Source organism: Schistocerca piceifrons, chromosome 7 (genome assembly GCF_021461385.2).
Source record: "Schistocerca piceifrons isolate TAMUIC-IGC-003096 chromosome 7, iqSchPice1.1, whole genome shotgun sequence".
In the NCBI taxonomy this organism is placed as follows: Eukaryota; Metazoa; Arthropoda; class Insecta; order Orthoptera; family Acrididae; genus Schistocerca; species Schistocerca piceifrons.
Window position 1 is genome coordinate 337,908,238 of NC_060144.1, and position 16,352 is coordinate 337,924,589.

General features: G+C 42.6%; 1 protein-coding gene across 1 annotated transcript in view; it reads left to right on the forward strand.

The window, feature by feature from the left end:
- Positions 1-16,352, forward strand: part of LOC124805251 (juvenile hormone esterase-like) — a 75,441-nt gene that overhangs the window by 25,217 nt on the left and 33,872 nt on the right. The window contains exons 5-6 of the mRNA XM_047265763.1: positions 9,688-9,887; positions 14,283-14,448. Of these exons, the coding sequence (XP_047121719.1) occupies positions 9,688-9,887; positions 14,283-14,448 (366 nt within the window). The remainder of the gene's footprint in view (positions 1-9,687; positions 9,888-14,282; positions 14,449-16,352) is intronic.

Sequence of the window (16,352 nt, forward strand, 5' to 3'; positions counted from 1 at the left end):
AACAAAATATGCGTAAATTTAGCGTTTATCTACTGAAAAAAAAACCTTACGCTTGTTTTTCTAATATTGTCACACACTGCCCGAAGAAAATCCCAGCGCCAAAAATCATGAATGTAGAGGAAGTTTTGGGAGTACGTTTGTCTGGGTAACGTATGTAAGTGTGTAGATTCACAGGTTAATGCAAGCGAGAGAAAAGCCACTGGAAATTTGAACTGCTGGTACATAAATAACCAGTGTAATCACCGGAACGTTGAATGCAAGCATGCATTGCGTTGTACAGGTGGCGGATGTCAGTTTGTAAGTTCCATGCATGTTACACTTGGTCAGTCAATACAGGAACGGTTAATGCTGGTTGCAGATGAAGCTGGATTTATCGTCCGATGTTGTCCCATATGTGCTCGATTGGGAAAGATCTGACGATTGAGCGGGCCGACACTGCATAGAGCATGTTGGGTTACAACAGTGGCATGTGGGCGAGCGTTATCCTTTTGGAAAGCATGCCCCGGATACTGTTCAAGAATCACAGCACAACAGGTCGGATCACCAGCCTGACGTGCAAATTGTCAGTCGGGAGCATGGGATAACAACGAAACTGCTCCTGCTGTCATACGAAATCGCAACCCAGACCATAACTCCAATGAGCCCTCTCTAGACACCGCTGAGGTCACAAACTGCGTTGGTTTAGGGTCATTGGGATGCACGCTGCAGGGCGTCTGGCTCAGACCTGTTCTTGAAGTAACCGATTTTTAACAGTTTTTTGTGTCACTATGGTGCCAACAGCTGCTCGCTTGACTGTTGCAGACGGGCTACAGTCGTATTCCGTACATGACGGTCTTCCCTCTCGGTAGTTCAAAAATAGCTCTGAGCACTATGGGACTTAACTGATGAGGTCATCAGTCCCCTAGAACTTAGAACTACTTAAACCGAACTAACCTAAGGACATCATACACATCGATGCCCGAGGCAGGATTCGAACCTGCGACCGTAGCAGTCGTGCGGTTCCGTACTGAAGCGCCTAGACCCGCTCGGCCACAGCGGCCAGCCCCTTTCCGTAGTGACACGTAGAGCCTGGTCTTCTTGCGTCCGTACATTCCTGTGACCGCCGCTGCCAGCATTCATGTACCGCGCCTACATTCCTGCCAAGTCTTTCTGCGATGTCGCGGAAGGAACATCCACCTTTTCGTAGCCGTGTTACAAGACTTCTTTCAAACTCGGTGAGCTGTTGATAATGGCGTCTTCGTAGCCTTAAAGGCTTTTTTAACTAACACCAACTTGTTGTTGTTGTTGTTGTGGTCTTCAGTCCTGAGACTGGTTTGATGCAGCTCTCCATGCTACTCTATCCTGTGCAAGCTTCTTCATCTCCCAGTACCTACTGCGACCTACATCCTTCTGAATCTGCTTAGTGTATTCATCTCTTGGTCTCCCCCTATGATTTTTACCCTCCACGCTGCCCTCCAATACTAAATTGGTGATCCCTTGATGCCTCAGAACATGTCCTACCAACCGATCCCTTCTTCTGATCAAGTTGTGCCACAAACTTCTCTTCTCCCCAATCCTATTCAATACTTCCTCATTAGTTATGTGATCTACCCATCTAATCTTCAGCATTCTTCTGTAGCACCACATTTGAAAAGCTTCTATTCTCTTCTTGTCCAAACTATTTACCGTCCATGTTTCACTTCCATACATGGCTACACTCCATACAAATACTTTCAGAAATAACTTCCTAACACTTAAATCTATACTCGATGTTAACAAATTTCTCTTCTTCAGAAACGCTTTCCTTACCATTGCCAGTCTACATTTTATATCCTCTCTACTTCGTCCATCATCAGTTATTTTGCTCCCCAAATAGCAAAACTCCTTTACTACTTTAAGTGTCTCATTTCCTAATCTAATACCCTCAGCATCACCCGACTTGACTACATTCCATTATCCTCGTTTTGCTTTTGTTGATGTTCATCTTATATCCTCCCTTCAAGACACCATCCATTCCGTTCCACTGCTCTTCCAAGTCCTTTGCTGTCTCTGACAGAATTACAATGTCATCGGCGAACCTCAAAGTTTTTATTTCTTCTCCATGGATTTTAATACCTACTCCAAATTTTTCTTTTGTTTCCTTTACTGCTTGCTCAATATAGAGATTGAATAACATCGGGAAGAGGCTACAACCCTGTCTTACTCCCTTCCCAACCACTGCTTCCCTTTCATGTCCCTCAACTCTTATAACTGCCATCTGGTTTCTGTACAAGTTGTAAATAGCCTTTCGCTCCCTGTATTTTACCCCTGCCACCTTTAGAATTTGAAAGAGAGTATTCCAGTCAACATTGCCAAAAGCTTTCTCTAAGGCCACAAATGCTAGAAACGTAGGTTTGCCTTTCCTTAATCTTTCTTCAACTTACCACATCCAATCTCAGACCGTCATATCGCTTATTTAAAGCAAAGCTTATTAGCATCCTCATGTCGGCGCTACTAGCACTACTCTCATGCGACTGGCGCAAAATTTGGATAGACGTCATCTTTCAGATGTAGAAACACGCCTACCAACTTTCGTTTATCTCACACTATTCCTTCTTGGTATTGAGACTTTTTTCGTCAGTGTATGTTAAAGTAGTTCAACTATCAAGCAAGTGTATTTCATTACTTATTTAGTAGAAAATGACTGTATACAAACTGAAACTTTTAGATGGTGTATAGGAAAGTGTGTTTGCACTAATGTCACCTAAGTGCCTCAGATTGCATACCTACGTGACTAAACAGTACCAGTAGTCCATGGCACTTGTGCACTGGAATTTTTGACGGGATGGTGTTGATGCTCTCGAATATGATATCTGTTGCTTTTGTAGATACATACTGTAACAGTTTGCGCTCTGTAAGATAACTACTTCTCATCTCTTTCTTTTAATATGACAAATTCTAGTCACGAATTAAAGTTAAAATGTGTAAATTTGTAAAGTCTGTGCTACAAAAAAAAAGCGATAGCGACTGAATATTACATTGTCTATGCGTGATGTCCAAAATCTAAACCAAATTTCTATAATTTTTTTACGATTTATGCTAGTTAATCTGAGTACCGCGGTAATGGTGAAGCACAAAGCATTCCACTTTTATTTTCACATGTCCGTCTTGATCACACAGATTTCCTTACACTTTATAACCGGTTTCGGCTTATCGCAATCTTCAGATCGTTAAAATATTCTGATGTAAAACATCGTCAAGTTAAACATGTTTAATTGACGATGATTTATAACAGAATATTTTAACGATCTGAAGATGACGATAAGCCGAAAATGGTAATACAGTTAAAGAAATCTATGTGATCAAGACGGACATGTGAAAATAAAAGTGCTCAAAATAAAATGATCGCGGACTCATATACAGACTTTATTTCTTCAGTTGATAACAAAGCAATCCATCGATGTGATATAGTATTGCTATCTTCAGCCATGTGCGTCGTCTTCGTCAAAAAAGTCAACTGCTCCCTAACATAGTCGACTGATTTTGTTTTCACTGTTAATCCTGAATTTCATATTATCTGGCTGTGTTGCATTAAATCGATGTTGAGGCAAATACGTGTTGTGTACGACTTTGTACACAACGGAGAGGAGAGGTGGGCTGCAGAGCGGTGCGGCAACTCTCAAAAATTCAAATGGCTCTAAGCACTATGGGACTTAACATCTGACGTCATCAGTCCCCTAGACTTAGAACTACTTAAACCTAACTAACCTAAGGACATCACAAACATCCATGCCCGAGGCAAGATTCGAACCTGCGACCGTAGCAGTCGCGCAGTTCCGGACTGAAGCGCCTAGAACCGCTCGACCACGGAACTCTCGTCGTAGGAAAGTTTGAGAGGAGTGGGAGTGTTTAGCGAACAAGTTAACACACTAAATAGAAGATTGATTTAACTTCTGTTACTCCAAGCGTATGAGGCCTCTTTGCAAATAATGGAGCAACCAACAAGAGTCCAGCTCACATAATAGCAGCATGGATGATGCTCTCAAAAGTAATGCACGAACGATGGTGCCGCAGCCGCGACTTGGCGGCGTCTGCCTAGCATCATATACCGAAGCAGTTCCAAGTCTGAGACGGCTATGTGGCTGCCGCTGGCCGTCCTACATCGCAGCGGCAGAGGGCACTCGTAGTCCAGAGCTGATGGAAACATGGCTCAGGGGGCGTGCACCAATGGGTCTGCCAGATCCTGCGTCTGACCAAAACTAGGAATTCCATTGACAGCTTAAAGACGCCGGTAGGGCAGTATCGAAATGTGACACCACAATATGGAGATCTAAAAGCAACACTCGAATAGAAATAAATGGTTGGAGTAGTTCAATAGACTATGGATAACTATTAAAACAAGAAAGGCTGAAGGTAATATGTAAAAAGTTATAAACTCGTGTTTGATCGGGTTGGTATCTGATAAATGTATAAAACTTTTTCTGCTATTGAAATACGTAAGTCTAAGTGCAGGGCAATAGAGCTGTGTTAAAACTACATTTTGGACGGAGTATGTGAAGCATACGCTCGCTGCACGATGCTAAGTCCAGGCTAGCCAGTGCATCAAACAAATCGCCTGCGAGAGATAAATCCGTTTTCAATGAAATTTACGTATGATGTTTGACTGAGACACAAAATGATTCAAAAATGGTTCAAATGGCTCTGAGCACTATGGGACTTAACATCTATGGTCATCAGTCGCCTAGAACTTGGAACTACTTGAACCTAACTAACCTAAGGACAGCACACAACACCCAGCCATCACGAGGCAGAGAAAATCCCTGACCCCGCCGGGAATCGAACCCGGGAAACCCGGGCAAAATGATTCAAATTAAAATGTTGGACCTTAATACCGCTAATCTTTATCTTTATTCTTGCAAACAATCATCGTACCAGCGTTGACTGAGGGAGGTGGCGCAGTGGTTAGCACACTGGAGTCTCATTCGAGAGGACGACGGTTCAATCCCGCGTCTAGCCATCCTAATTTAGATTTTCCGTGATTTCCCTAAACCGCTTTATGCAAATGCCGGAATGGTTTCCTTAACAAGGCACCGCCGACTTCCTTCGCCATCCTTCCCTAATCCGTTGAGACCGATGACCTCTCTGTCACAACAAATGAACACAAAATATACCGCATCTGACAAAACGACTTGAAAATTCACAAGGTAGCATTTTACCGAAATCATCTGCTGCTATTAAGCCTCTATGCTGATACGATATTTTCACAATTGCATTCTCACAATCACTGTGCCTCACAATGGCATGATGTTTGATAATTAAATTCATTGGTCTATCTCTGCGCACGGAACGCTCATGTGTTCTGCAACCTGTTACTATTAGGAATACTGATCTGACTGTCCAAAATCAAATTTCATTTTCGATGCTTGTGATGGGCAATGTAAGATGGTACCTTACTTATTTTCTCAAAATGCTTCTGCAGTACACAACTCGCGATGCGTAATGCGAGTATACAAACACATTGATAAACGTAAAACACATTGACTAAAAAATAAGGAATTAAACTTAACGACTGATAAATCAAAACAAACTATGCCTCATTAACAACAATACACCCTTTACTAAAGTTCTCACAATTTAAAAAGTTAGCAAACATCTTTCTCATCAATTTTACTGTTTACAATTACTTTCCTTGACACTTATTTCAATTATAAGACAAATTCATGTGCTCAACTATAAAACTTGTTACAGTAAACTTTGACCACACACAATGTTCTAACAATAAGATTGACTCACACACACTGACTGCCACTCTGACTTAGTAAAACTAACTTCTCTGACCAAGATCTGTGGTCTGAGGAATAGACTTAGAAAGAATATGATTATATCGATATATATTGATTTATCAAATCCACACATTCTTTCACATTTATGGCCAAAACTTGCTGAAGATCGACGTGGCAAATAAGACAGTCCAATTTCAAGGCTCTTATTTAAGTCGGAGTACAGCCGTATTGCACAATAATGGCAAATCCTGTACAATACTGATAAAATGGAAGAGAAAGAAAGTAATCGCTATTACCTGCTCTCAAATCGTACTGACATCAGGTGGTAAGACACACTATCAGAGTGAATGAGACAGGCTGGGAAGTAAGAGGAGATTAAACAAAATTTCTGGGAAGTGAAAAGTAAGGTTTTTAATGTGAGAAGTGTAAATGGGAAACCTATGTTGATGCAAAATGTTGGTCAGTTTGATGGCAGGAGGAATAGAAAGTCTGTACGATAGATAATATCTGTCCGTCTTTATGAGTTTCTGCAAGAGGAAGAGGTATAGGATATAGGAGGTATTTTTATCTGGTGGGGTAAACCATTTACACGTTGAAATAAACGAACAAGTGGAATGCCGTTAAGTGAGTTTTAGGCAAGAACTTGCACACCTGACGTACCCATAGGAACTGCAGGATGGACAATAGCGGCCGATCACACCTCCAGCGTAGCGGCTGGCAACTGATCTGGTCCTACAGACGTGTATCATCAACTGACTGTCCTTCGGCTGTGTAGCATCGATCATCCTCAGTATAGTAGATCCATAACCCATTCGGGATATCACGAAGGTTTTATGAAACTGGAGTACATAATCTCCACCCACCTCCCTGACTGTTAGCTATGATTAGTGCCTACAACAACATGATTTTAATTCCCATTGGTGTACTAACCAGTGGAACCACCACCTACGGACCGATCACTATCTCGTAATGAAATGAAGCACTCCAGTGTCAATTTATGTTTCCTGGATGCTGAACACAGCGACTGGGGTTAAAATAACGGATGATTTGTATTGAAACTGCGACCAGGAACTCTTATTTTACCACTGGCCAGCCTTCGAGACCATGTCTAGGGTACTCCAAAGTCCATTCAGAACAGCTTTAGGACCGACACTTCACCAAGCGCTGAGGAGAGCAGAGCAAGGCTGACACATCCGGCACGGGACACAATCGCAATCTCACATTTCGTTCGACTTGCTCAAACTCGCAAACTATTCATAGTAAAAATTTGGAACTGGAATCAGTGTATTCTGGAGAAGGAGCACTAAGCCTTCATTTTAATACTATTTACGGTATCAAAATTGTAAGATGATAGACGGGAAGAATACGAAAATGCATTTCCTGATAACGTTACGTGTTTACGACAAGGAGAAATTTTTTTTAAGGTTAGCTGTACATACTGTGTGAACGAGATCTTAAGAAAATATCATTTATTTATTCGATCCAAACCAGAACCCTTTCATGTCTCTAAAACGAGATGCCGGAGTCAAATGCGACGCATTATGTTCCGCTCGCTCGCACGTCAACAGCGAAGCGATCGCCCTTTTGGTTTCATTACGAGAAACATATCTCTGTGTTTATTAACCTGTTACTAGAAGTGTAGTACGTTTCCTGATCAGCCACGCAGTTAAGTCTTCTCTAGCCATCAGTAGCTTAGAGCCAAATGAATGTACTTAGTGAGAGCCCAGGTTGCGCAGAACTGAAAATAACTATTTGCAGGATCGTTGGAAAATAGGAGTACTTACTTCTTTAACGATGATCAATAATTTGTTGAGTGCCGGATATTTGTATCTTCAAACTATGAACAGATTTACCTCATCCGATTATGCATAAAGCGGTTTTCCGCAAAGCTTCCATCTTACTCTTGCTTTTCTAACATGTTTGCAAATCTTCACAAAAGAGCATTTCTTAATATTGAGAGCTACAGCAGTTCTTTCGATATAATTGTTAACTAAGTGAAGCGGACTACTAGCAAGTTTTTCTTTCTCAAAACAGACACGTAAATGCAAACCATTTGTCTCGTCTAAACTTGTACGGAACTTTCATGACCAAGAGAGTGACTTTGAACTTTTCCACTCATAACATTTGACGAACTAGCTTCCGACTTTGTTCAGTATGAAAAAACACACAACAAATGAATGGAGGATGCCACATTTATTTACACTGACGGCTCCAAGACCACCTTTGGTGTCGGGAGTGCCTATACTGTTGGAAATACCTCTATTAGATTTCGGCTTCCTGACCAGTGCTCCGTTTTTACTGTGGAGCTTTAAGCTGTCCCCCAGGCTCTCCAATACATCCGTCGCCATAAGCAGATACAGTATTATATGCGCAGATTCGTTTGGCTCTCTTCTCAACCTCCTAGCTCTTTATCCCGTCTATCCTCTGGTCCATCGGATTCAGTACTGCCTCCACATGCTCCACTTGGAGGCGGGTGGAGGGGGGGGGGGGCATCTCTGTGGCATTCCCCTGAATCCCAGGGCATGTTGGTATCTGCGGAAACGAGGCAGCCGATATAGGGGCAAAGGCAGCAGTCTCTCTCCCTCGGCCCACTGTTTTGGCATGGTTCCCTTTGCCGATCTACAGAGAACTTTATGCCGTCATGTACCTCTTTATGGCGCTCACATTGGTCTGCACTTCGAGATAATAAATTACGGGACATAAAACCTCTTCCCTGTGCTCGGACCTCTTCTTCCCGGCCTCGTCATCGGGAGGAGGTAACTTGACTCCGGATTGGGCACTGTCTTTTTAGCCGTTGACATCTATGAAGTGGCGATCCCCCCCCGCTTTGCCCCACTGCTCAGAATCGTGAATGGTGATACACCTTTTACTTCAGTGGCCCTGGTATAAATTTCGGTTTATTTCCCTTCACTAAGCCACACAATCACAAAGACAGCAAGGGAAAGTTGCAAATTGTACTTTTTTTATTCACTCGATGACTAGTTCCGGGCCGAGACCTTTTTTCAAATCATTGTAACATTGCCAAAAATGGTATTTCCGAAAACGTGAAAACTACGCCAAACAGTAGCAGCGCATACATTTAACTATCATCTGTGATGTGAAGTCATACCTGATGACCCCACACTATTACGCTAGGAGCAACTCCGCAGCACGTCTCCAAAACTTTGTAGTAATGGGACTTTGCCCATGGTGAATGCCACACTCACTGACGAACTGAGAGTAATGCAGAATGACGATTCCTTTTTGAACGCAGTACGACTCCATTCATGCTTCCCGGTCACAGTACCACTCAAAACGCAGCCGTTTCTCTTGTGGCAGTCTAGGCTTGTGATGGTAGTTCCCTACTTTGGTTGCTGTTAGTGCCAGACCAAATGCGCAGGATGATACAGGACGATGCAGGGGCTCTATTATTTGTTCTCTGACAGACACAGATGTCAAGGGTTGTGAGGTAAGTGCACAATACGACATCCTCCTTTGTAGTGGTCAGACGTGGTCAACTGGAACGATGATGGCGATTAAGCCTGCCCTAACGTTCCCTTGTACTATATCGTTGGCCACTGTCACATCTGAACGCCTCCCAAATCCAAATGCTGCGCGATTCGACCAGCTGGCCAAATGTAAATCCAAACTCTGTCAGGTGCTGTTAATGGTGTCTGATATGAGTACACAGCATCACCATGTCCCTCAAAGTGATCAACATCCAATTCTGTTCATGCTGCTTACATACCCTACCAGACCTGGTTATAACAGTAAATATGAACAACGCTAATGCATTCTGGTGGATGTTCTGCCTCTCACAGAGAATTGCTGCTCTAATCATTTACATTCCCTCTGATGGTGTGTACGTGTATGACATCCGACCATGTCTTCTGGGTGCTTGTTCTCTTTTTCCAGGCAGTTTAATTAGGAGTGACTGGAAGGCTCCTGATCGCCGTTGTGCCTGCAGGCCTGTTTCAGGGACTGACAATCCAAAGCGGAGACGCCATTAGCTCGTGGGGCATCATGGCGGACGCGAGGGAGAAGGCCTTCAGGCTGGGGGAGGTTCTCGGCCTTTCCACCAACGACTCCCGACAGCTGCTCGACTTCCTGCTGGCACAGGACGCGGCCGACCTCGTAAGCCACAACGACGACGTCATCACAGATGCGGTGGGTTCCGTTTGGAGCTGATGGATATCGTTTGCATTTATTACTAATTTCAAATTTGTTACGAGACTCGAGGTACCGTTTAGTTACTGCCTGGAACGTTTCGTTACTCATATGTTTCCTTCCCCGCTCGCTGTTCGTACCTAACTCGGACCGAGTCGGCAGTTTTCGTATTCCTCCAATTTCTTTTCGTCAGCAGACCCTGAGTAAAGTCAGTCCGGAACCGCGCTGCTGCTACGGTCGCAGGTTCGAATCCTACCTCGAGCATGGATGTGTGTGACGTCCTTAGGTTGGTTAGGTTTAAGTAGTTCTAAGTCTAGGGACTGATGACCTCAGATGTTAAGTTCCATAGTGCTTGGAGCCATTTGAACCTGAGTAAAGGATACGTTTTGTTACTTGCATGATTTCCTTCCCAGAGCACAGCTGGTGTCTACTCGGTAGGTTTCGTATTCCTCAGATTTTTTATTCCCAGCTGACCAAGTCGTTACTGACAAAGAGTACCGAACACATTTTGTCACTCCCTACGTTTTCTTTCCGCATGCAGTTCGCGTCCGGTCCGGGTCGAGTCGACAGTATTCGTTTCGTTACTCATGTAATTCAAACGCCGTGCGTAAACAGCATATGGCTTGAGTCACTTGTGTGGCACTGTTAGGCCACAGACAGCAATTAGTTCCAGCTACCTTCGATTGTAAAATTAATTTGTGACCCGCACTGTGAGAAGAGATTAGTTATATTGTACAACGACTCATTATACAATTCATATGAGTTCAAATTGACGATAATTTAATACACATTCTCATCGTTCAGTGAACTCACCATGCACTGGAAAAGAAGCTAGCAGTGATTTTTTAATTTTGTCCAGAGAAGATGCATGCAATAAAGGAAATGCGATTTGTGTCGACTGTCATACTCCGTCATGGGAGTGTCCAGAACAAATTAATATATACATAATGAGATTCAATATCGAAAGTAACGAGTAAGGAATACTTTGTAAGGGTATGCGCCTCGACGGTACCGAGTACATATGGTACAAAATTTTATCATTTATTTTACAACATTAGTTTTCTCTCACTGGATTTCCAAAATCCGTTTTCGTAGGCAACTGTGATGAAAAGTACCGGCAAAGCGCGGGAAAACGTAATTCTTTATACGGTGACAAAAATCGTTGTGTGTAGGTGAACATGGATTTTGTTGGAATGTAGATGGATATTTCGTTTCACAGTTTCTGCTGAAGGGAACGAGTGGAACGAGAGATATCATCCATGTGTTCGAAGGTTAAGGGATGTCTTCAGATCTGGTTGTCTATAGAAAACGTACAGCCATTTTACTTAGTGCTGGAGCAGTCTTTGAAGAGTTCTGGACAGGGTTTGTGAGTCCGACAAGCATGTAATCTCTTCCAGTTCGAGACACTCAGCAACATGGTTTGGATATGCTAAGATGACATAAGGAGTGATTTCATAATGAATGTGCCTTGAGGTGGGTATAGGGTTGCGAGGTATCCCGATTTTCACGGGATTGTCCAGAATTTCCAGCTGAAAATCCAATTCCCGATTACACCTTGCCGGTATAGATAAATATCTCGACCACACAAAAATTGACAATATTTCATATAATATTGCGATCTCTGCTTTAACTTGTTAATTTTGGGTTTACAAGTGAGGGACAATCTTATAAAAGTTGTTGAAATTGAAAATTCTTCTTAAGTTTTAGTCACAGAGTTAAGTTGACAAACCCGACTCAACAGCCGTTGTTTTTGAGGAGCGAGTCAGAAATTGATCATAACACTGCTTAATCGTTCTGTGCAAGAACAACTGAGTAGTGTTGTGCAGTTTCATGATAATATGGATTCATGACACAGTGAAAGCAAAGAAGTGTCATTGCCGTTGGAGTATGGTATAAAGTTTACTCGTGGCTTCGACAATATAAAGATGATCATAATACTTACTGTACTGTGTGCCCCTCATATTTCGATGTTTCTCATGGATGCGAAAATAACTTTAGAAAACACCCAAACCCAAACATTAGCCACCAAAACGCAGACGAAAGCTGCGGAAGCATCCTTTGTGTTCACTCAGTTAAAAACAGCCGTAGTTATGTTTCTGTGGACTGATGCAGCAGTTTGCTCTTGCTCACTTTTTTCAAGATTCTAAAATATCTGATAAATATTCTGGATGCACGAATCTTCGGATAGTACATTATTTTTCTCTCGAAGAAAGTGTATGTACAAAACTTATTTTATATCAGTGATGATGGAACGTTTGACTCAGTTGCGCCAGGAACAAAAAGTGAGCTAACCACAGCATCTTTACCACTGAAGAATATCAGCAGCTTTTCCTGCTGATAACGCCTCTGTTAATTTTGGAAAAAACTAAAAATATATACTTCGAGTTATGCAAAGAAAATCGACACTTGACTGCAACAGCATGTAAATATCATCTTTTGAATAATTCCGCAAAGCGAGCAGCATATGCTCTTTGAATTGATGTAGAGGACGTTGTTATTAAGATATATAATTACTCCCATCGGTAAGATTCAACGAACAAAAGGAAATTTTTGCTTGGATGTATATTGAACGGCAGGAAATTTTGAAATACTCTGGTCGTGAAAGGAAGAGTGAAAAACTTCGAACCAATTAAATCATACGCGCGAAAGACGCTCAGAGACATTTTCGAGTATCTGGACTTCATAATGAACATTGGTGGTTATTTCTCATCCTCAAATGCAAAACTTTGATCTGCTGATCCACTTATAACAGACTTATTTGATTTAAAAACACTAAAATCTCTCTGAAACAAAGAAAATATCAGTTTTACGGCTCGGTGGCATCCCCAGACATCTTGAAGTCAGTAAATGATGTCTTATGGTTTCAAACATTCAAGAGAGAAACTTCCGATTACTTACTGCACGGTATAGACTTTCTTGATAAAAGATTTGACTTTGAAAAGAGTGCGTACAAAGCTTTCATACCGTTTACATTAACATGGAACAGTGCTCAGTTTTAGAATTCATATAAGTGACTTCCCTGTGTGGACTTCTTGTAGACAAGGATTTGCGCAATTAAACACCTTTCTCAAGGAAGAGGAGATAATTGTCAAGTTGAAGTTTATAATAAGCGGATGAAATTTTTTCGTCCGTGTGAAAACTGTGGAAACCTGTCCAAAGTTGTTTGTTTCGTGTATTCGATACCTCATTCCAATATTGGCCCAAAAAGAATTGTCAGCATCATGAGGAACACCTGGCGAGGAAACTGTTTGTCAATGGCTATGGTTACACTGGAAGCTGAATTACTGATGAATTACTCATTTACGTGCTTAGAGTTTCGTAATTTTCTCGACGGGGAAGAAGGGAAGACCCTACTAACGACATTGAAAAGCGAGCAGGAATATCAACAAAATGAAATGCAGTGCTTTCTTACATTGCATTTTGAATTTTGGGCCTAAGTGTATTTTGTCTAAGTTCCGTACAAAATCCCGACTTTGTTCGGACAAAACCTGGCAACCCTGGATGGTGACGACGTCTTTTTTTGGAAACTGTCATTAAACGTCAGGCATCGAGCCCGAAGACTTTTGCGAAGTAACACTTCTGCAAAGCATGCTCCAGTCTACCACAGGTTTTACTGGGAATTGGTTTTAATAAATGTTGGAAGGTTGGAAAAACGGCAATCAGTCACTTATTAATGATAATTTATTTTGCCTTTATCTGTATCAGGCTGGTTTGCCTATTGAATGTGGGGGTTTTGTTTGTGAGTTGGTGAATTTAACGAATATGGAAGCAAAAAAAAAAAAAGGTCGATCGTTCAAATCTGCATCCGACCATCCAGATTTAGGTTTTCTGTGATTTCTTTCAAAAGGGCATGGTCGAACTCGTTTCTCATCCTTGAATTATTCCGATCTCGTACTCCATTTCTAATGACTAAGGTGTGGACGGTACGTTTAACCATAATCTTCCCTGCTTCTGGACAACTGTCACAAACTCCTCAGCCATAGCCGGAATTCAGGGAATCGGATATAGCTATCTAGGCAATTTTGTAGCTAAAAATGTATGCATATACGGATGACAAGGTCCTAAGGTTTCAAGAAAAGAATGCCGGATGGGGCGCATGGGGTAGCCGCGCATCCAAGGCGCCTTGTCACGGTCCACGCGGCTCCCCCCGTCGGACGTTCGAGTCCTCCCTCGGGAATGGGTGCGTGTGTCGTCCTCAGCGTAAGTTAGTTTACGTTAGATTAAGTAGTGCTTAAGCTTAGGGACCGATGAGCTCAGCGGTTTGGTCCCATAAGACCTTACCACAAATTTCCAATTTTCCAATGTCGGATGAGGTGCTCTGTAGAAGTATTGTACTCAGTTTTTGGCCGAATAAGAATGTTTCTATCTCAACAGTTCCTGTGTCTTCTCTTGCAGGAAAAAGTACGCATGCAGCATTTAGCTTGGCTGCCAGCGATAGAACCAGATTTAGAGGGCGCCTTCCTCACAGACTCACCGATCAATATCTTGAGGAGTGGTGGCTTCAATAAGGTTCCCATCATCGAAGGCTACACGTCAGGAGACGGCGTCATCTTCGTTGACCGTGAGTATATCTTTCACCTTCTAGCGCTTATCGCAATTTCCAGTTAGTCGCCTGTAGTCATCTTGTGATCGCAATTTCCAGTTAGTCGCCTGTAGTCATCTTGTGAAATCATTGCGTACAGTGCCTGATAAAAGTTACAACACCATGAAAGAACTGCCAGAAAAGAAGGGAAATAACCTCACATGACAAAGAGAAAGCGACTGATTTACTGCAGTGTACTGGGAAAGCTGTAATCTATGGTCTTTCAGCTGAACAAATCACATCATGCTCGTGTGCGTGTTCGGAACGACGGCTGTTTGAATTATTTCTGTTCCATCATCCGCATGTATGTTTAAATTGGTTGTGGCGGATGCTGGAACGTCCCTTTGAAAAGGGAGAGCTGATTTCCTTCCCCATCCTTCTTCAGTCAGAACTTGGGCTCCGTCTGTATTGATCTCGTTGTCGGCGAGTCCATAAATCTTTCTTCCTTTCAGAATGAGATTTTCACTCTGCAGCGGAGTGTGCGCCAATATAAAACTTCCTGGCAGATTAAAACTGTGTGCTGGACCGAGACTCGGGACCTTTGCCTTTCGCGGGCAAGTGCTCTCTTCTTTTGTGTGTGTGTGTGTGTGTGTGTGTGTGTGTGTGTGTGTGTGTGTGTGTGTGTGTGTGGGTGTGTGTGTGTGTGTGGGTGTGTGTGTGTGTGTGTGTGGGTGTGTGGGTGTGTGGATGTGTAGGTGGGTGGGTGGGTGGGTGTGGGTGTGTGGGCGCGCGCTAGAATTACTCATTAATGGCTGTAGTCAAGAGCTCAAGTTCCAATCATTATTTCGGTCAGTCGTACTGCATTTTATCGCAAATGTCAGTTCCTTAATGGAAGATACAAAAACTGAGAGGTGCGGGGATGTACAATTTGTCTCGAGGGCGGAGTGCATCAGCCCTTCCATGGCATATCTCCTCCTTAATGCAGAATATAACGGGGGTAAGCGCATATATTTTTATTAATGACTGAGGACAGTGTACTGAAAAACATCACATCAGTATTTACTTCATTTGGATACTAATAATAATTATTGCTATTAGGGGTGGTATATTTTTAGGTTGGTTAGTACCTTGAAGTACACGTTGCAAGAGCAAACGATTAATGATTACTTTCCCCAGGGTAGCAGGTCAGACGTTGTAGTGTGGTCGCATGTACGCAAAACGTTTACTCTATACTACCAGGCGTAGTCCACTTATTGGTGTAGTTACGACCTTGCAAAGAAGATCAGTTTCTATGGTCTGAGACATGTTTGTGGGAAGACTGTTCCATGCAGAGAAAGAACCACCGTTACCCTGGTGTGTGTACGCATTAAGGTACCACTTATACCTGTTACACACTATATATGCAGATGGTTCTGAAAGTTTCGGAGCGGTACCTCCTGCCTAGAGCGAGGTCTCTCTCAGCTGGTCATTCTCCATTAGTCTCCGAGGAAAATTTTGAAAGCGTAGCTGCTTCTGTGTGGATGATACTCTTCTTGGGATACATGCAAATGACACATTGATTCTCGTGGGGATAAAGATTCGGAAGCTGTGCATCTACACAAAGAACGACGAAACTCATCTTTATTGCTGTGTACTGTCAACTAGCTCGTGTAAATGTATTCGAAGCAGTGGGTGGCGTGTGAAGCTATTGATCCCCTTGTTAGAAGCATTACGTGCAGCAGCGGCGTGTACTGAACTTTTTGTTAAGGAAGCAGTTGCAAAATAATAAAATATTTAAAAAAATATGAAACTGCCCTTCTGACAAACTGTTTGACTACCAGAACTAAGGCCTCAGTTGCCGCAGGATTTGCTTTCAGGTTGATAGTAGAGTTAAGATTGTATGCTGTTTTTGAGTTTGTGAGCTACGTACATAGTTTTTTATCCTTCTTGTGGCTGAATTTCTC